Source organism: Lissotriton vulgaris, chromosome 12, assembly GCF_964263255.1.
Source record: "Lissotriton vulgaris chromosome 12, aLisVul1.2, whole genome shotgun sequence".
In the NCBI taxonomy this organism is placed as follows: domain Eukaryota; kingdom Metazoa; phylum Chordata; class Amphibia; order Caudata; family Salamandridae; genus Lissotriton; species Lissotriton vulgaris.
Window position 1 is genome coordinate 79706105 of NC_141700.1, and position 16588 is coordinate 79722692.

At 45.8% G+C, this 16588-nt stretch overlaps 1 protein-coding gene across 1 annotated transcript in view; it reads right to left on the reverse strand.

The window, feature by feature from the left end:
* Nucleotides 1-16588, reverse strand: part of LOC147673374 (C-type lectin domain family 4 member E-like) — an 81272-nt gene that overhangs the window by 48501 nt on the left and 16183 nt on the right. Inside the window, exon 2 of the mRNA XM_086947232.1 lies at nt 6745-6866. Within this exon, the coding sequence (XP_086803358.1) occupies nt 6745-6817 (73 nt within the window). The 5' untranslated portion in view covers nt 6818-6866. The remainder of the gene's footprint in view (nt 1-6744; nt 6867-16588) is intronic.

Here is a 16588-nt window from a genome sequence, read left to right on the forward strand (position 1 = left end):
GTGATTACTTCAGCTATTCCATTCAGGACCCTTGCAGGGCAAGGATCTATAGGTGACCCAGACTTCAGAGTTTTTAATATGGCCATAACATCTGTACTTTCCACCTGAGTGAATTTGGTCATTCCTGCTTTAACCCTTGATAGTAGGGGACGTGAAGGTGGAAGAGCTTGGCAATTTAAGGCTAGATCCGATTGTGGGGCAAGTGGTTGGTCAGGGTTATTCAGACTGTCTTGAATTTTTTGGATTTTCTCGATAAAGAAAGTAGATAGTTGTTCGCACCAGTCTGTGGAGGGCGGAATTGCCGTCTTCTCTGCTACCGGGGCAGTAAAGCTTTTAAATATGGAGAAGATTTCTCGACTGTTGTTTTTAGCTTTTTGAATTCTAGACGCGTAGCTGTTTTAATCGCTGCGTAGTAACTTTTTTGGGCTGCGCAAAGTTCCGTTTTAGCAGTGGGACAATAGTTCTTTCTCCATACTCGCTCTAGCGCCTTACATCCTGTTTTTAGAATTTTTAGTTGATCAGTATACCAGGGGGGAGTGGGGGTGATCCTATGGTTGTTTTTACCTTTGCTTTTTGGTAGTGACTTGATGGAGGAGTTTATCCAGGATGAGAAGTTGTCTACAGCTTCATCCAAGTTGTGAGCTTTCAATGGGGTGGAGTGGGTGAGGGCCTCCACTAGATCCGGAATATTAATTCTTCTAGGGCGTTCCTCAGTTTTAAGTGTGGGAACCACACGGGTTTTGTTAATGAGCCAGGAGAAGTGTACCGGAAAGTGGTCTGACCATGAAATGGGGTATGGTGTATCGGTAGAAATGTTAAAGTTGGAATATACCAGATCTAAACAATGCCCCCCTTCATGAGTGACAGATTGCACCTGATGAGCCATCTGAGCCAAACTACAGATTTCTTTCAGCTCTTTAACTCCGGGAGCGGAGCTCGTGTCCATATGAAGATTAAAATCTCCCAGCATTAGGAAGTGTGGGAATCTGAGTGCGCGTTGGATGGCGATCTCCTCCAGGGATTTAATAAAATTGCCTAGAGGACCCGGAGGGCGATAGATCAATAGTCCCCCCAGAGTGAATTGCGGGGATAATGCTAGGGAGAATTCCATAGCTTCTCCATCCTCAATCCTTCCTGTGCATTCTGTCCTCAGAGCCCATTTCTCCTTATAGATCACGGCTAGGCCTCCTCCCCTGCCTTTATTGCGGTCCTGTCTGGTGATCTTAAACCCTCTGGGGACGGCCAGCTCAACTACTGGGGCGCAGCTCTCCTTCAGCCATGTCTCCGTAGTGAATAGGATGTCAAGGTTTTTATCAATGATGAATTCATATACTTCCTCTGAGTGTTTTGATAGGGAACGTGCATTGATAAGGGCAGCCTGAATAGGTGGGTCATCCTCGGTGGTAATCTGGGGGAAGGAGGGATTAAGAGGACTAAGTTTGAAGAAGTAGTTAGGACAGGTTCGTGAGATGGAGTCGGAGACATTCCAGTGAGCGCCATAACATAAGAGGTTGTGATCTAACGCTCTCAGTTCGTCTGAGTTGTAAGTGATAGGGGGAATAGTCCCAAGCAGTGTTGGATCAGCAGGGTTCCTGGCCCTGGGCACTGCTGGGGCACGGACGGGCGCAGACGAGCTTGCCTTAGGCGCGCCTTCGGCGCGCAAACGGTGCTCCCGCTGCGCTCGTCCGCTGCGCTTCCTGCCTAGACACATGATATGAGAAAAAGGGGGTGTGTGGCCTCAAGGGGGCGTGGTTAGCAAGCACGCCGGCGATGGCGGCCGCTCAACAAACAATTACCGCTGCAGCGTTCAGTCGGCTGAGTGGTATGAGGGCAAATGAAAAGACTCAATACTTCTGAAAGCTCTAGCGAGGGTCCCGGGACTTCTGTCATCATCTATCCAAGCAATTTGCCCTGCCCCCTCCACTACAGGGGCCTGCGGAGCCTGAAAGCCCTGGGTTTGAGAAAGGTTTATGGTACGACGACTCAATACCCCTATCAGATGACGCCTGGGTAGATCTACTTTGGTGGTTAAAGAACCTCCAAGCTTGGAACGGGAAAGCCATTTTGGGGACGTTCCAGATTTTACCCTAGAACCAGATGCGAGCAACTTCAGCCTGGGAGTCCACCTAAACAAACTAGAAACTGGGGGAGATGGTCATTGAAGGAACAATCCCTACACATACATTGCTTAGAGATGTTGGTGGGTTTAAATGCCCTTATGAGTTTCAAGAAGTTACTGAAGAACTCAAACACCTTAATCCGGTTGGACAGCTTCTCAGCAGTCTCATACATAAACTGTCTGGGGTGTGTGAAATTCAAAACTCTTTCGGATATAGCAAAACAGATCTGGTATTTTTGTTGGGAAGAAATGATCACTCTTATAGTAGAAATTATACCCGGAACGCAAAATATCAGGTCAGACTGGAATTCTCGTTTTCTCCACAATTCCAGCGACTGGAAATTGAATCCAGAAGCCTTTGCATTAATTCAAAAGATATGGGGTTCAGATCAGATAGACCTTTTTGCGAACAGACTAACTGCCCAAGTACAAGCGTACTTCAGCTGGATACCAGATAACAACGCAACAATGATGGATGCCTTCCTTCAGTCCTGGGGGAGAAAAAGAGTTATGTATTTCCCCCGTTCTCCATGATACAGAGAATTTTGTGAAAGGTGAGACTAGAGTCATGCTCCATCATTCTAGTAACCCCCTTCTGGAGATCTCAAGTTTCGTTTGCTGAGGTAATGGAACATGCAGTGGATTTACCACGTCTGATCCCAACATCCTTGGGCCATCTTCAAGGTCCAAACGGAGAGGAACATCCGTTGGTCATAGAAGGAAAAATGTACCTTCTTGTTTGGAAGATTTCAGGGGATCAGATAGATATTCAGACCTTTCAGGAGAGGCTAAAAGCTTACTGGAAGAATCATGGGCTCCAGGAACTAGGAAGAGATATAGGGGCGTGTGGAGGAAATTGTGTCGTTGGTGCATGGAAAGGAACCTGGGGCCTTATTTATGAAGGCCTTGCGCCACCGGTGCGTGTCTTTTTCCCATTTTAAAAGTCACGTAAAAGTCGCGCAAGACCTTCATAAATAAGGCCCCTGGATCCTGTTGAAAGCTCTTTACAACAGATAGCCAACTATCTAGCACATCTTTTTGATTCAGGTCTCTCTTATAGAACTATCAATTGTTATAGATCTGCAATCTCATCAGGTCATGCTTTGATTAATAATCTTGCAATAGGTAGAACGCCCTAATTATAAGAGTAATGAAAGGAGTTAGATTAAGAAGACCTCCTAAAGCTCATTACGAATCCTTATGGGATGTCAATAACTCTTCACAACCTGGTCTGATAATGCCTTGCTCTCTCTTAAGCAAATTTCCATTAAACTTGCACCCTTACTCTGCTTAATCTTCTTTAGAAGAGTTTCAGACATTAAAGCGTTAGTACTTTCTAATAGATTCTACTCTTCAGAAGGCGTTCACTTTGATATTTGGAAGAGAACCAAAACTGTGTCATAGTCTATATTCTATCCTTTTTCCAAGAATGTGAGAAATTATGTGTGGTTAATTGTATGAAGGAGTATGAGAGCAAGATTTCAGAATTCATATCTCACAACACTGACCAACCTGTCATATCATATGTTGGACCATAAAGACCAGTTTCTACAGCTTCTTTATCCAGATGGATTCAACTGGTTATGTAGGAAGCAGATGTAGATCTCTCTAGGTTTGCGGCACACCCTTCTAGAGGCGCCATGGCTAGTAAAGTATTCTGGGCAGTGGGATCCCTACCTGAAATACTTAAAGTAGCTGATTGGTCAAATGCAAGCATGTTCTCAAAATGTTACTTGAGACCAGTAGAGCATGTTAGCAGAGTAGCCATACATGGCTTTGAACATGCATAATGGTACCCTCCAGTCTTGTAATGAAATGACGATTCTCCAAATAATATGCAGATGGAATTTTAATTTCAATACAGACATACAGAGGCTAACATTAGCCCCACCTCCTCACCCTGAGGAGTAAGGGTTGAATATGATTAATTTCTTGAGTTAATGTAATGCTCACTGCAGATGTGTCTTGCTTTTGTGTTTATTATTTTTTTCAGAATATCTTTACTACAAAGTTATTTTCTTTTGATTATTTAGATAACAATGCTCAAGCGGAAAGCCACAAGATGTCTAATCCATGGCGTCATCGCAGCCTAAGAGGAGGATAGGACTGTACACTGTATATTTATAGTGTTCTTATGTTTTATGCTGAATTGACATTCCTTAAAGGGCTGTATGTTTGGGCAGCAAATACAAGTCATTGCATAATGTTAGCCTCCGTCTGTCTTTAATGAAATCAAGATTCTCTCTGCATATTAATTGGAGAATCGTCATTCTCTCACTGACTGTGCCAGGGGACCCAGCAAGGGTAAAGCTATTGGGGTTTGTGTTTGTTCTCATTCTGATTCAACCTGGCCAGGTGACTAGAATTGGACGGCAAGGCCAAGACTGACCTGCATTTGGTTGCTCCCTGTTTGGAGTGGTACAGTGCCTAACAAATACCACTAGGGTATTTAACAGTGACTAAAATTACTTCAAACATTTCATCGACTACTTTTTTAGTTTTCTAAGTAAAGCAGTAAGTGAGAGGGGTCTGACAAGTTGTCAGTCATAGAGGACTCAAGTTTTGACTCACTGATGACCCCCAATAAAGGCCAAAACCTGTATGGGTTGGTTACGTTTCCATGTGGAATTGTATTTTAGGCTGGTATATTACTAATGGAGCAGGGCCAAGGATGGTTTACATATGATTCTTCTCTGTCTGGAGATGAATAGTGAGAAAAAAAGGTAAACCATAAACAACACCCAAATAATTATCATTATTAATTCAGACGGTCTTTCCACCTTTTTTGCTTTTTTCTCTAAATCCATCACCAAGGTTGGATAACAGCTACCTGAAAATAAGGTCCAACACCACTGCTGAATAGAGAAAAAGGTGACTTGAAGGGTGGAAAACCTTAACCGCATACCCTAGATCCTTCCAAATATAAAGCTGATTCAGAGGATGAAATGATTACAGGTAACCAACTAAAACCTGCATTCCACTTTGAAAATCTCCTTTTGTACCTAGATATAAGAGGGCTAGTAACGTTACTCGGCGGGAGGGATGAGGCCAGAATGAAAGAGTGGCATACCAAGCAAGTCCAACTACTTACTAGTAAATAAAAACAGGAAATAGCAAAGGAGTTGCTCGACCTGCACAACCTTGTACAGGTGGAGAACTCGTCCTATGTGGAATAGTAGGTTCACTTTTAACAGAATTTATAATCTATACAATAACTCTCTCTTTCTTCCCCTCTCTCTCCTTCCTTCCCTATATGGGTTTGATAGAGGTTTTAAAGAGTACTAATGGAACCCTACTTGCCACAGTTGCAGCTTTCCAGACGCACACTGGAAGAAATGGATGATTTTCCATTTATGTCTGTTTAAAATCAGTTCTGTATGCGAATTCGCACATAGTGCACAACTGAACGTGTGACAATGCCTTTTAGTTATTGCACCTGTACTTTTAAACAATTATTTTCTCTCCACAAAGCAGATTTGTAGGAATCCCTCAGCCCACACACCCAGTCCACAGAAAAGGAATTTTCTCACACAGTGTCTTGAGAGGACTCCATATAGCCAACCAATTGCAGAGTAAAAAAATATTTGATCATGCATAATAATATAGTATACTGGGGAAATATTACCCATAAGTATATCCTTTTATGAATGCAATTTTGCCTTTGTGAATTTTAAATCAATTTTTTACAATTATAAGTTACTGTATTTGTATGTATATAAATGTAATATATGTGTCCAAATAGCTTTATAAACGTAATTTAGTGCAGACAACGATCATAGAAATATTTGCATGTCGGTTTGCACTCCATCCACTTTAGTGGAATACAGACTTTACATTTCAAAAGAGCTGCTGGGGAGAGCTGGAGCATGAGTCATTTACAGGTTTGACTAGCAGTGGAAAGGGCAGACCTCATGTTAGCCATGAGGTTCAGTTTCCTTTTTTTACATTGTTGCTACAGACAGCTTTAGCTGTGCCTAGAAACAACATTGTAACCAATATTTCAACATATTCTTAGAGTGACCTTCGGGTCTGCCCTTGGTCATGATTCGATGGTTTTCTTCTCTATATCAATTCCCTGCTCGTACTTCAATGGCCCCTTCCTGTAATCTCGTGTTGGTCTCACCCATAGCATTTAGATTTCACCCTACTTTATAATTGGTTGAGGGCATCCCTCCACTGTTGACATCAGGGAAGTATTTTTTTATGCTTTTTTTCGGTTTAATGTGAGATTTAAGGTCTTTTTTCAAGTTTGGCGGAAGGGCTACTCCATCACAAACGCAGTGAATGTTCAGCAATTGTAATGTGTCAGAAGGGATAGTCGCCAACTTTTGACAGTGTTACCTGTCTGCCAAACTCTAAATAAGGCCATCTTCTAAATCATCACACACAATCACATACTTACCACAACCACCCACACATCTCCTATCTTTCTCTCTCTCTCTTTCTTTCTCCCTCACACACACACAAACTGACATACACACACAATCACACACATCCACAAACACCAGCATTGCACACAATGAAGTAATATTTCTATGCATGTTCTCTGTTTCACATACAATCACCTACTCTGAAGCTTACCCACAGGCCGGTAAGCTTCTGCATTCCATCATCGTACCCTTTACCTGATGTCGGTTTAGCTGTTCGCTCCACACCAGAGTTGAATTTCAAATCAGCATAAGTCACATCCGACTCCATTGCCGCGGATTCCAGTCCAGTATCTTTGGAAACTGTATCTTGTCATCACCTGAAGTTGACAGAGTGAATACAAAGCCTAGTTGGTGAAAACACTATAGAGGAGCAATGGATAAATTACTTTATGCATTATCAGGTAAACATACAGTAACAATTCTGTTACAAACCCTCACATTCCAGCCTTTCTAAAGGTTTTAGTAGTGACAAAACAATGATTTTTGTTTTCAAGATGAGTCTCTTGCAAATAATATGTGAAATGCAATATTAATTCACTTCAATAGGAAGGTGCAGAATGTAAAACTCGTCTGTGGATTTGCCCCATTAGAAATGTTTTGATAAAAATAAGCTATCAAAATGGATCATTTCGGTTTTGGAAAATTCTGTGTTTTTAGGCTTAGTCTCATAAAATGCTTTCAAAATATGATTTGGGGGAAGTTTAGGGTTTTATCCCCTGTAAAGAAAAGATATGTTTCTTGATTTAGAACAGAAATAATGTTTTGTATGAGGCAACATTAAAACTCCCTAAAAAACACTCAGATTGGTCAAGCCTCTGCTATGTGTGTTTATGTACATACACACCCTCACACACAGCATTTAGATCTGCAATATTAATGCAATTGTTAAAAAAAGAATGGTCATGCTACTACCTGCAGATGAGAACCACACATGGCAATATACTGCTTGTCTATGTTTTTCTTTTTTTTTAATGTTATCGCCCTTTTTTTAAATCCTGCCCTTAAGCATGCACAATTGTATGGCAAGGTTTAGGTCAGAGATACTCAGTGACTATGGCCCTGATTACAAATGCACAGCAAAATTCAGAATTATGAGTTGTCTGATAATTATCCCTCCCCTAGCAGTTTTCCCCTGAAAAAGGTCCAGCAGGTCAAAACTGGTGAGATCTATCAGGGGAAAAGGCTGGTAAGAAAGGTAAAACATGTGGAATTTGGTGTGTTAAATACTGATACTGCATGTTACTCCTGATTTTCAAGTTAAAAAGTCAAAATAGGAGGTATTTACCGCACGTGGTAGATACCTTACTCCAGGGTAATATTCTTTACCGTATGTGTGAATTACATCACCAATGCCGCCTAACTTGTAATGAGGGGCTAAAATGTGGTACTGATATTAATAAATGGTCATGAATGCTCAGTGTGAAATCATTAGGGCAAGTTAGTATAGCTTCCCATTAAATATCTGTTAAACGTGGCACTATCATAAACCTCAGTGACTCATAATATATTTATTCTAGCAGCCCTGCCAATTTCACCTGAGTATTCATGGCCATTTATTAACGACAATCTAATTACGTTAGCATTTAGACTATGGAACACTCCACATTTTTTAGTATTAACCACAGGGTTCTACTACGTTACCAAGGGAAGGGAGAGACACTGGACACATCACAACTATCCCAAAAACCACTGGTGATGCACTAGTTAACACTGCGCCTATGACTAAGGTTCTTTATAACAACATTTTCTGCCACGAGAAAGACTTTGGAAGGGTCGAAACATGTTGGCGGTTGTGCTGCAACCAAGTAACTGTTGAACACATAAGGAGTATCAACCAAAATTTATATCATTGTGAGGCCTACTCTCAAATGTTAATATACACCTCTATACTTAGTCACTTAGCTACATTTAAACATAGATGTAACTCTGAACTTTTTTATTATTTACAATTTACAAGTGTGGATTTACACTCAATTGTAAACGTCCGTGTCTCGACCCTCTGTAATCCTGCTGTGGAGCTTCCTATATCAAGATTTATGAGTATAAAGTTACGACGAGTATTGTTAGGTCCGAGTTTCCATAGGAACAGGTTTTTTGTTTTGCTAATGACGTTGTTGCTGTGTTATGAATTTTCCCAACACTTTCCCATGAAAAGTTCATCCACTGCAGCTCTTTCTGGGAAAGCTTCAGGGTGATCTGTCGAGCGGGGGCAGGGATAATATAGCATTCTGAAAACATAATTTTTCCATATTCATTTTCATAGAAAGGTTTAGGAAGCGATACTGAAAAAAATTGCTGAATAGGATCACTGGCACATAGGTTGATCTTTAGTCAGAAACATGGTTTTAATTCTTGTCTGTAAATCCATTCAACTGTTTTTTCTAAATGTGCATATAAAGAGGCATTCTGGGTTGTTATGAAGGGATTAAACTACAGTGATAACTGGACTATTCGTCCTGAGAGAGTTTCGTGGAACCCTAATTTAAAAAACAGATTGATCTGATTTGGCAAGAGAGCTTCGTTCCTGTTGGTTAGTTCGGTCCAGGGGACCGATCCTGCAGGACCAAGTGATCTGACTGACTGGCAACAACATGAAGAATAATGTTGCGGCTGCCATTACATTTTTATGAATCTGTTCCATGTCCAGATGCAGAAGTTTGGAAAACTTATAAGGGAGCTAGGTAGCCGTACCTTAATCACTTGGCACTTCTGCTTGAGCGCAAAAGGAAACACAATTGTGGCCCAAAAAATAAAATGTGTTCAGCATATCCTGTGGAACTCCCATGAGACCCAGCGCAGACCCCTTATTGTGCCCTGTGACTCCCAAGGGAGCAATGGTACTATGAGAACACACTAGCTTCAACAAGTGAAGATTTTACCATGTTATGGAACTGCAGGTGGGCCTTTAGGTGTGGTACCTTGGTAACACAAAAAAAAAGAAAAGAAACAAGAAAAATGTGGGATGGGGTCTGTTGGTGGCTGTCCTCAAGCTGGGGGTTGGGTGCAAGGCTTGGCCATAAGCCAAGCCCAGCGGCACACCAACCGCTGTGCATAATGAGGGAATTGGACTCCTGTGTGGGGCTTCCAACCACACTCAGTGACGGACCAAACATTGGGGTCGATTAAGTCCGTCCGCGACCCCAGAGTAGGAGGGAACGTCTGCATGGGCTGCAGCGTTTCTTCCGTGCAGATTAGGATGTGACCGCCAGGGTAGCAGTCACATCCTCTTTAACATTGCGGCGGGTGCAGCTTCAAGCTGCACCCACGGCACTGTTAAAAATGCATGCACGCATTTGCGTGCACAAAGCGGCAGGCACCGTGCGGTGCCTGCTGCTTTGTTCACGCAAATGCAGGGGGTACCATAGGTACCCCCATGTGCACCCCCACCCCCCCTTCACCCAGGGAGCCAGCAACGGGCCCCCGAATAGTCATGAGCGGATTTTGCGGATTGGCAATCCGCGAATTTGCGGATTTGCAAACTCGCAATCCGCAAAATCCGCGAATTCCCGCGAATTTGCGGATTTTTTTTTTTTTTTGTGTTCGCCCGTGTTTCTGCCATTTCGCGAGGGTTTTTACAATTTCGCAATTTGCGAACTTACCTGTCGGGTCGCAAGTTTTGCGAACTTGTTGTTTCTACGTGTCCAACCTGTTTGGGACACTCTTCTTCATCACTGCCACTCTCTGTCACCACTGCCACTCTCTGACTACTCATGCCACCCTCTGGCCCACCCATGCCACCCTCTGTTTCATCACCACACCCTCTGGTTGTCCAGTGTACATTATTTTCGGCAAAGCAAAGCACACCTTCCCTGCCTCAAGTGACCTGAATTAATTTGGGGCTGATTAATGTGTCACAGAATATTTTTTTAGCTGGCACCTGCTTCCTTAGTGCGCCCTGATTAGTGATCTTTTGCACTTGCTAAGTGCTTTCATTGTTGCAAAATTAGTTACAACACCTGCCCTGCCCCAACTGACAATAATGAATTAGGGGCTGATTAATGGATTTTAACTTCCAGCCTGGCTCCTGCTTGTCTCCCTTAGCTGTAATTCAGGACCTTTGTGGCATATGTGTAACTATTCTGAGGTTCAGAGCAGGGTCACATAATAGTTGCAACTGGCAACTGAACTCTGGAGGGGCCCCTCAGGAAGCACTACAGGAAATGGCTACTAATGATGTGCCTGAACTTTTGAACCTGGTAAGTAGTTACTTTCAGTTTTGCTTAGATCGTATTTCTGCAATTTCGCACTTATTCGCGGGGCGCGAACTCACGCGAACAGTGCGAGCAGTGCGAGCAAAATCCGCTGCTCGCGGATTTGCGGATTTTGCAGGAAATTCGCAAATCTCGCGGATTGCGGATTTCCCGAAAATCCGCAAAATCCGCGAGCGGAACGGATTTTCCGCCCATGCCTACCCCCGAAGTGAAGGTCGGTATGCTTTTCCACGGCAGAGAAGCCGCCGTGGAAAAGCATACATTCTACACCATCCTAATATGGCTGGTGGTGTCTGATAGACACTGCCAGCCATGTTAAAGCTTTTCCACCGCGGTCGGAAGGCGACCGCGGCAGAAAAGCTGCGGACAGATTTCAAGACCCACCTCCATCCTAATATGGCGGTGGGTCTTTTGTGGCTCAGCAGCGGTTTTCCCGCATCCTCCGGGCCGGCGGTGGCTTCCGCCGCCCCGGAGGATGCGGGAAAACCGCGATCCTAATCTACCCCAAAGTGTGTAGCATAGGGTTGGCCGTCCCTGTGTGGCTGTGCAAATAGACATTGGCATTCCGCAGGCGGTTGGGCTTAGGGCCTTGCCACAGGTGAGGTCCATTGGCCAACCCCAGGGCATGCATGACAAACATCTATACTCAGTGGGGGATTTGGGTGAATATGATTGAAAAAACTGAAATTCGCAGAAAGGACAAAGGTTAATGTGGCAATATAGTTAGGGGTTGTAATAATAGGAAAACAGGCATTTAAAAAACAGAAAAAACACGGAAAGTCCCCAGTTATTATTTACTGAGCAAAACATAACTTGTGCCCATGACATGCACTGCTTTTAACCCCATATTACATCACTCATGACTTGTTAAATGACATCAATGATAACATCATGGAACCATTGTGAGACCTATATATATATATATACATCGAGGGGAGTCCGTGGAACCCTGATTTCCTAATGGTGACCCTAGATATAGCCAGCCTATATACTAACATTTCTCATGAACAAGGCCTAGACACTATTACTCAGACTTTGCACCAAAGACCGCATGAACTCAGAGAACACAGTGAGATGCTCATTGACTTTCTTCGCTTCTGTTTGTTTAACAACATCTTTATCTTTCAGGAACAGATCTATCGCCAGAGACGGGGACAGCCACGGGAGCCTGCTTCGCCCACAGCTATGCGAACCTATTCGTTGGCTGGTGGGAGAAGCGGGCGGCATGGTCTGACTCCTGTGACCATTGCGTTGACAAGACCATAATTTGGAGGCGTTACATTGATGACCTCTTCTTGGTCTGGAAAGGCAATAGAGAGTCAGTTGAGGAATATATCAGACATCTCAACAGTAATGATTTAAACTTAAGGTTCTCTGGGGAAATCAGCGATACTGAAGTAACCTATCTTGATGTAAGAGTTTTTGTTAGTGATAACAAATTGCAAACATCACTCTTTAGAAAGCCCACTGCGGGAAACTCAGTGCTTCAGGCACGCAGTAGTCATCCCAAAAGCCTCAAGAACAGCATCCCCTATGGGGAACTTTTGCGCATTAAGCTCAATAGCTCTAGACCAAGTGACTTTAAAAAGCAGGGGAAGCGAGCCTTCACAGATTCATGTGGGCCGGGATGCCTGCCACCCCCTCCCAACACCAATTCCCCAAGGGAGGAGACAGACACAAGTTTGAACTTTTGGAAGGCGGGGGGGAGTTACCCCCCCGGCCGTATTTATTAAAATATGAAACAAAATTTAAAACTTTAAATTAAAACGTTTCATGAATCATGTACAATTTTACTTCCATTACATTTTGATGAAGACAAGTTCTTTGGCTAACCTTAACAAATCTCTAATACAAAGGTTTCCTAGCCGAGTCTAGCATCCTGAAAATGCCTAACATTCTAAAATAAAATTGTACATCCTAGCATTAAGGACCAACGGCAAGGTCTTAACCGGTGTCAGATCCCTACTACCAAATTCCCGCCCTCACGGTGTGAGTGGCGCATGCGCAGAGGACTTTACCCTCGCTGCCAACTGTAACTTCCCTTGTCGTCGGGGCCCCCTTTCACTCGACGCCATCTTAAAGGTCGTCCGAGTTCTCGTGCGAGGTATCCGTAAGAAGGACAGCTTGGACTCCCCCCCTTTCCCACACTCTCTTCCACCGGAGCGGATATCCGGCCCCCGGGAAATTCATAGGAGGGGCATATAGCCGTCTCCCCCTGGGAGGGGCTTATGGCCGTCTCCCCCTAGGCGACCCATCTGTAGTGGGTGCCGCCTCCCCGTGGGAGGGGCCAATGGCCGCCTCCCCCCGGGCGCTCCCATCCGTACTGGGACCTAGGGACCTTGAAATCATTGCTCACCGATCATGACCTTACCGCCACAGGCCGGATAGTTGACCGACTATCCGGCCCCCCCACACCTCCTAAAGGTCATGTCTCCTCAATGCCACTAGCCATGCTATGAAGTCTCCTATGAGTAAATCATTCCCAGCCCTGGACAGGTGAACCCCATCATTCAAATAACAGTGATCACCCCGAATACACCCATGGGGAATGCTTTGCAAATGCGCGGAGCGGAACAATTTCTCAATTTTGTTGTTGACCCTCTTTACCGAGTGGTTCAACGCCGTCACAGAGATACCCCCCGCCAGATTCTTCTGGGGATCATGTGGGACCAGGCAATCGTACACCCCGAGAGCCTCCTAGCCAACCAGCTGACTGCCGACAATATATGTTCTACTAAAACCCGTCTTCCCAGTCTTTCCAAGTCGTTGCCTCCCAGATGTACTATGATTACAGATGGCGGTGACCTTTGCCGCCCTAAGAGTTCCTCCAGAAAGGTTTGAAATTGGTCAAAACAGAGGCCTCCCTTCCCATGGAAGGTCACTCTGAACCCGTATTCCCCAGATGCGTGAGTCGCGTCACCTGCCTTGAATACGTCCCCGGCACGCCTCACGTATGAGTGGCCCACGACCCATAACACTTGATCTCCAGTCGGTGATCCTTGACCGCTGGTCCTCTGGTGTTGGGTCGATCCCAATTTCCGCCCCGCGTCACAGACTTGCGAAACTGTAATCCAAACAAAAGACAACAAGCGTGAGTGCAACATGTGCAGTCGAACATACCTCTTGAAACAGTTCGAGGACCAACGGCCTAACTGCTTCACTTCTTCCGCACCCAGACCCCGAGCCGTAGCCTCAGTAGCGGCCCCTATTCTGAATGAGCGGGTCCCAAAATCGCACGGGTTCAAGCACGCCGCAGCAATCGTAATTGCCAGCACCCTACGGAACTGAAATCTCCTCAACGGGGTGCCGTCCTTGTGTCTAAGTAGGGTCCCCCCGCCCATGTTGTCGACCTCTGTGCCAGGTAGTCCTCTAAGTACCTTATGGGACAACTGGAGCTCCCTTGGGCGCGCTGCAAAACCACACTATTCCCCAAAGTTTCCTGGTCTGTCTTGGACCTGGCTATCGAGATCAGCAGAGAATCACCCCGTACTTGAACATGATCCCTGCATAGACCTCCCTCCACATCCTTCTTGTTCCTTGCTATGAGTTCACTTACCCGCATGGCCCCGTGGAATGCCAATGCGAAAGCCGCTCGGAACAGAATTACCTCGCTGGGCGAGGAGCATGTCTCATCCAGTTTTGCTAGCAGCAGGGACAATCTGTCTAGCCCCATCGGGTGCCTTGTATCTTGTCTGCGACCTTCCAGGCGCTGCCAACCACGGAGCACCTTCCTGACTAAGAAGGAACCCGTTGGGTCCCGTATCCCATGGAGCTGTGCCATGAGTGATATGGCTGCCCTATATCTGTTGGCAGTTGCCGCTGATCGGCCTTCATTATGAAGTGCCACCAAAAACCCAAGGAAAGATTCTTCCCGCCCCCAGCTATGGCTCCCTACCGGCCCTAAAGAGGCGCAGTATGAACGAAACGCTCCCTCATAAGCTTTCCTCGTCCTGGGCGCTAAGCTGGCTGCCACGAGGTCTTGTAATCCGGGGCACCGATCTGCCATAGTGCTTCGGGGAACGGTGCCGCCACTAGTTCCGCTGTGGGTAGATAACCCCTGAAAGCCTGCATGTGTGAACGAGAGAGTGCATCAGCTGCATTATTCAGTACACCCGGCACATGTTTTGCCCTGAATTGTACATTCAATCTCATGCATCGCAATACAATTTCTTTCAACAATCTCAATATCCACTTGCAGCGTGCTGCCTGGTGATTAATACACTCGACCACCGTCATGTTGTCTGACCAAAACACCACTGAGCGATTCCTAAAGTCTTCCGGCCATGCCAGCAGAGCCACACAAATGGGGAATAGCTCCAAGAACCCAATGTTACCTGTTAGGCCACTTGAGTGCCACCACGCCGGCCATGTTTGCGCCGACCACCGGTTACCAAAGATTGCGCCAAATCCCACACTCCCAGCCGAGTCGGTCCACAAACCCAGTTGGTCAGACGATGCTGGGGGTTTGTTCCACGCCACTCGACCATTGAAATCCGCCAGGAATGCCAACCAAATGTGCATGTCCTGGCGAACCTCTGCCGACAGTCTAGTGCGGTGGTGACCTTCCTTGAGGCCTACCATAGCTTGCGCAATGGAACGTGAGAATGGGCAAGCCATCGGTATCACTTTTAAGGCAAAATTAAGCTGACCCACTGTCTGTTGTAACTGGTGTAGGGTCACCTTGTCCTTACTGAGACATTGTATCAAGGAAGCCCTGAACTTGGCCACCTTCTCAATTGGCAGACGGAAACATCCTTCCACTGAGTCAAGCTCAATTCACAGAAACTCCAGTGAGGTAGATGGCCCCACCATCTTACCTGGCGCTAATGGGACCCCAAACTCCCACATGAGTGTGCAGAAGTCCCGTAGTGTTTGCGCACATTCTGCAGTGTCCGCCGGACCTAGAAAAAGGAAGTCATCTAAATAGTGCATCACCCGTCTATGCCCAGTGGCCTCGGTGAACGCCCATTCCAAAAAGGAGCTGAACATTTCAAAATAGGCACATGAAATTGAACAACCCATGGGCATACATTTATCCATGTAATACTTCCCTTGAAACTTGAATCCCAGCAAGCGCTGGTCCTGAGGATGTACCGGGAGCAACCTGAATGCTGATTCGATGTCTGATTTTGCCAACAGTGCACCCGGGCCCAGGCGATTCAGCAGAACGACGGCATCATCGAACGATGCGTATCGAACTGAGCACACCTCAGGGTCAATGGCCTCGTTTACCGAGGCCCCCTTAGGGGCCGACAGATTGTGAATGAGTCTATACTCCCCCGGGTCCTTCTTCGGAACCACTCCTAGAGGTGAACACACAAATTCCGCCACTGGCGAGCAGGCAAATGGCCCGCCACCCGTCCCAAGCTGACCTCTTTCACTATTTTCTTGGTGGCCACCGCCGGGTTATGTCGAATAGACAGTTGGTTCTTACAGAAGGGGCTCCCCCGAAAATTTCCCGCCGGGATTCTGAAGCCATACAGAAAGCCATTCCTCAAAATCCCGGCGGATACATGATCTGGGTATCGGTTCAGCCAGGGGGTCAAAGCCAAGATATCGATGGGCGAAGATGTTTGCTTCCAAGGCACCACCTCAATCCTGCTTGGATCCCCCCTTCCTCCCGCCCCATTGGACTTGGAGCGACAGCTAGTTTCAGGGTGTGAGGAATTCCCACAGCCCGAACAAACGTGCCGGAACCTACACGTTCCTTGAGGCCTGGTACAGGTTCCTTTGTTGAATCCCCAACAAACCCCCCGCTTGCCTCCATTCCCGCCGGACCTGGGATGCGGCTCCCCCCCGGCGTTCATCCGAAAGGGCTGTGCTGGCTT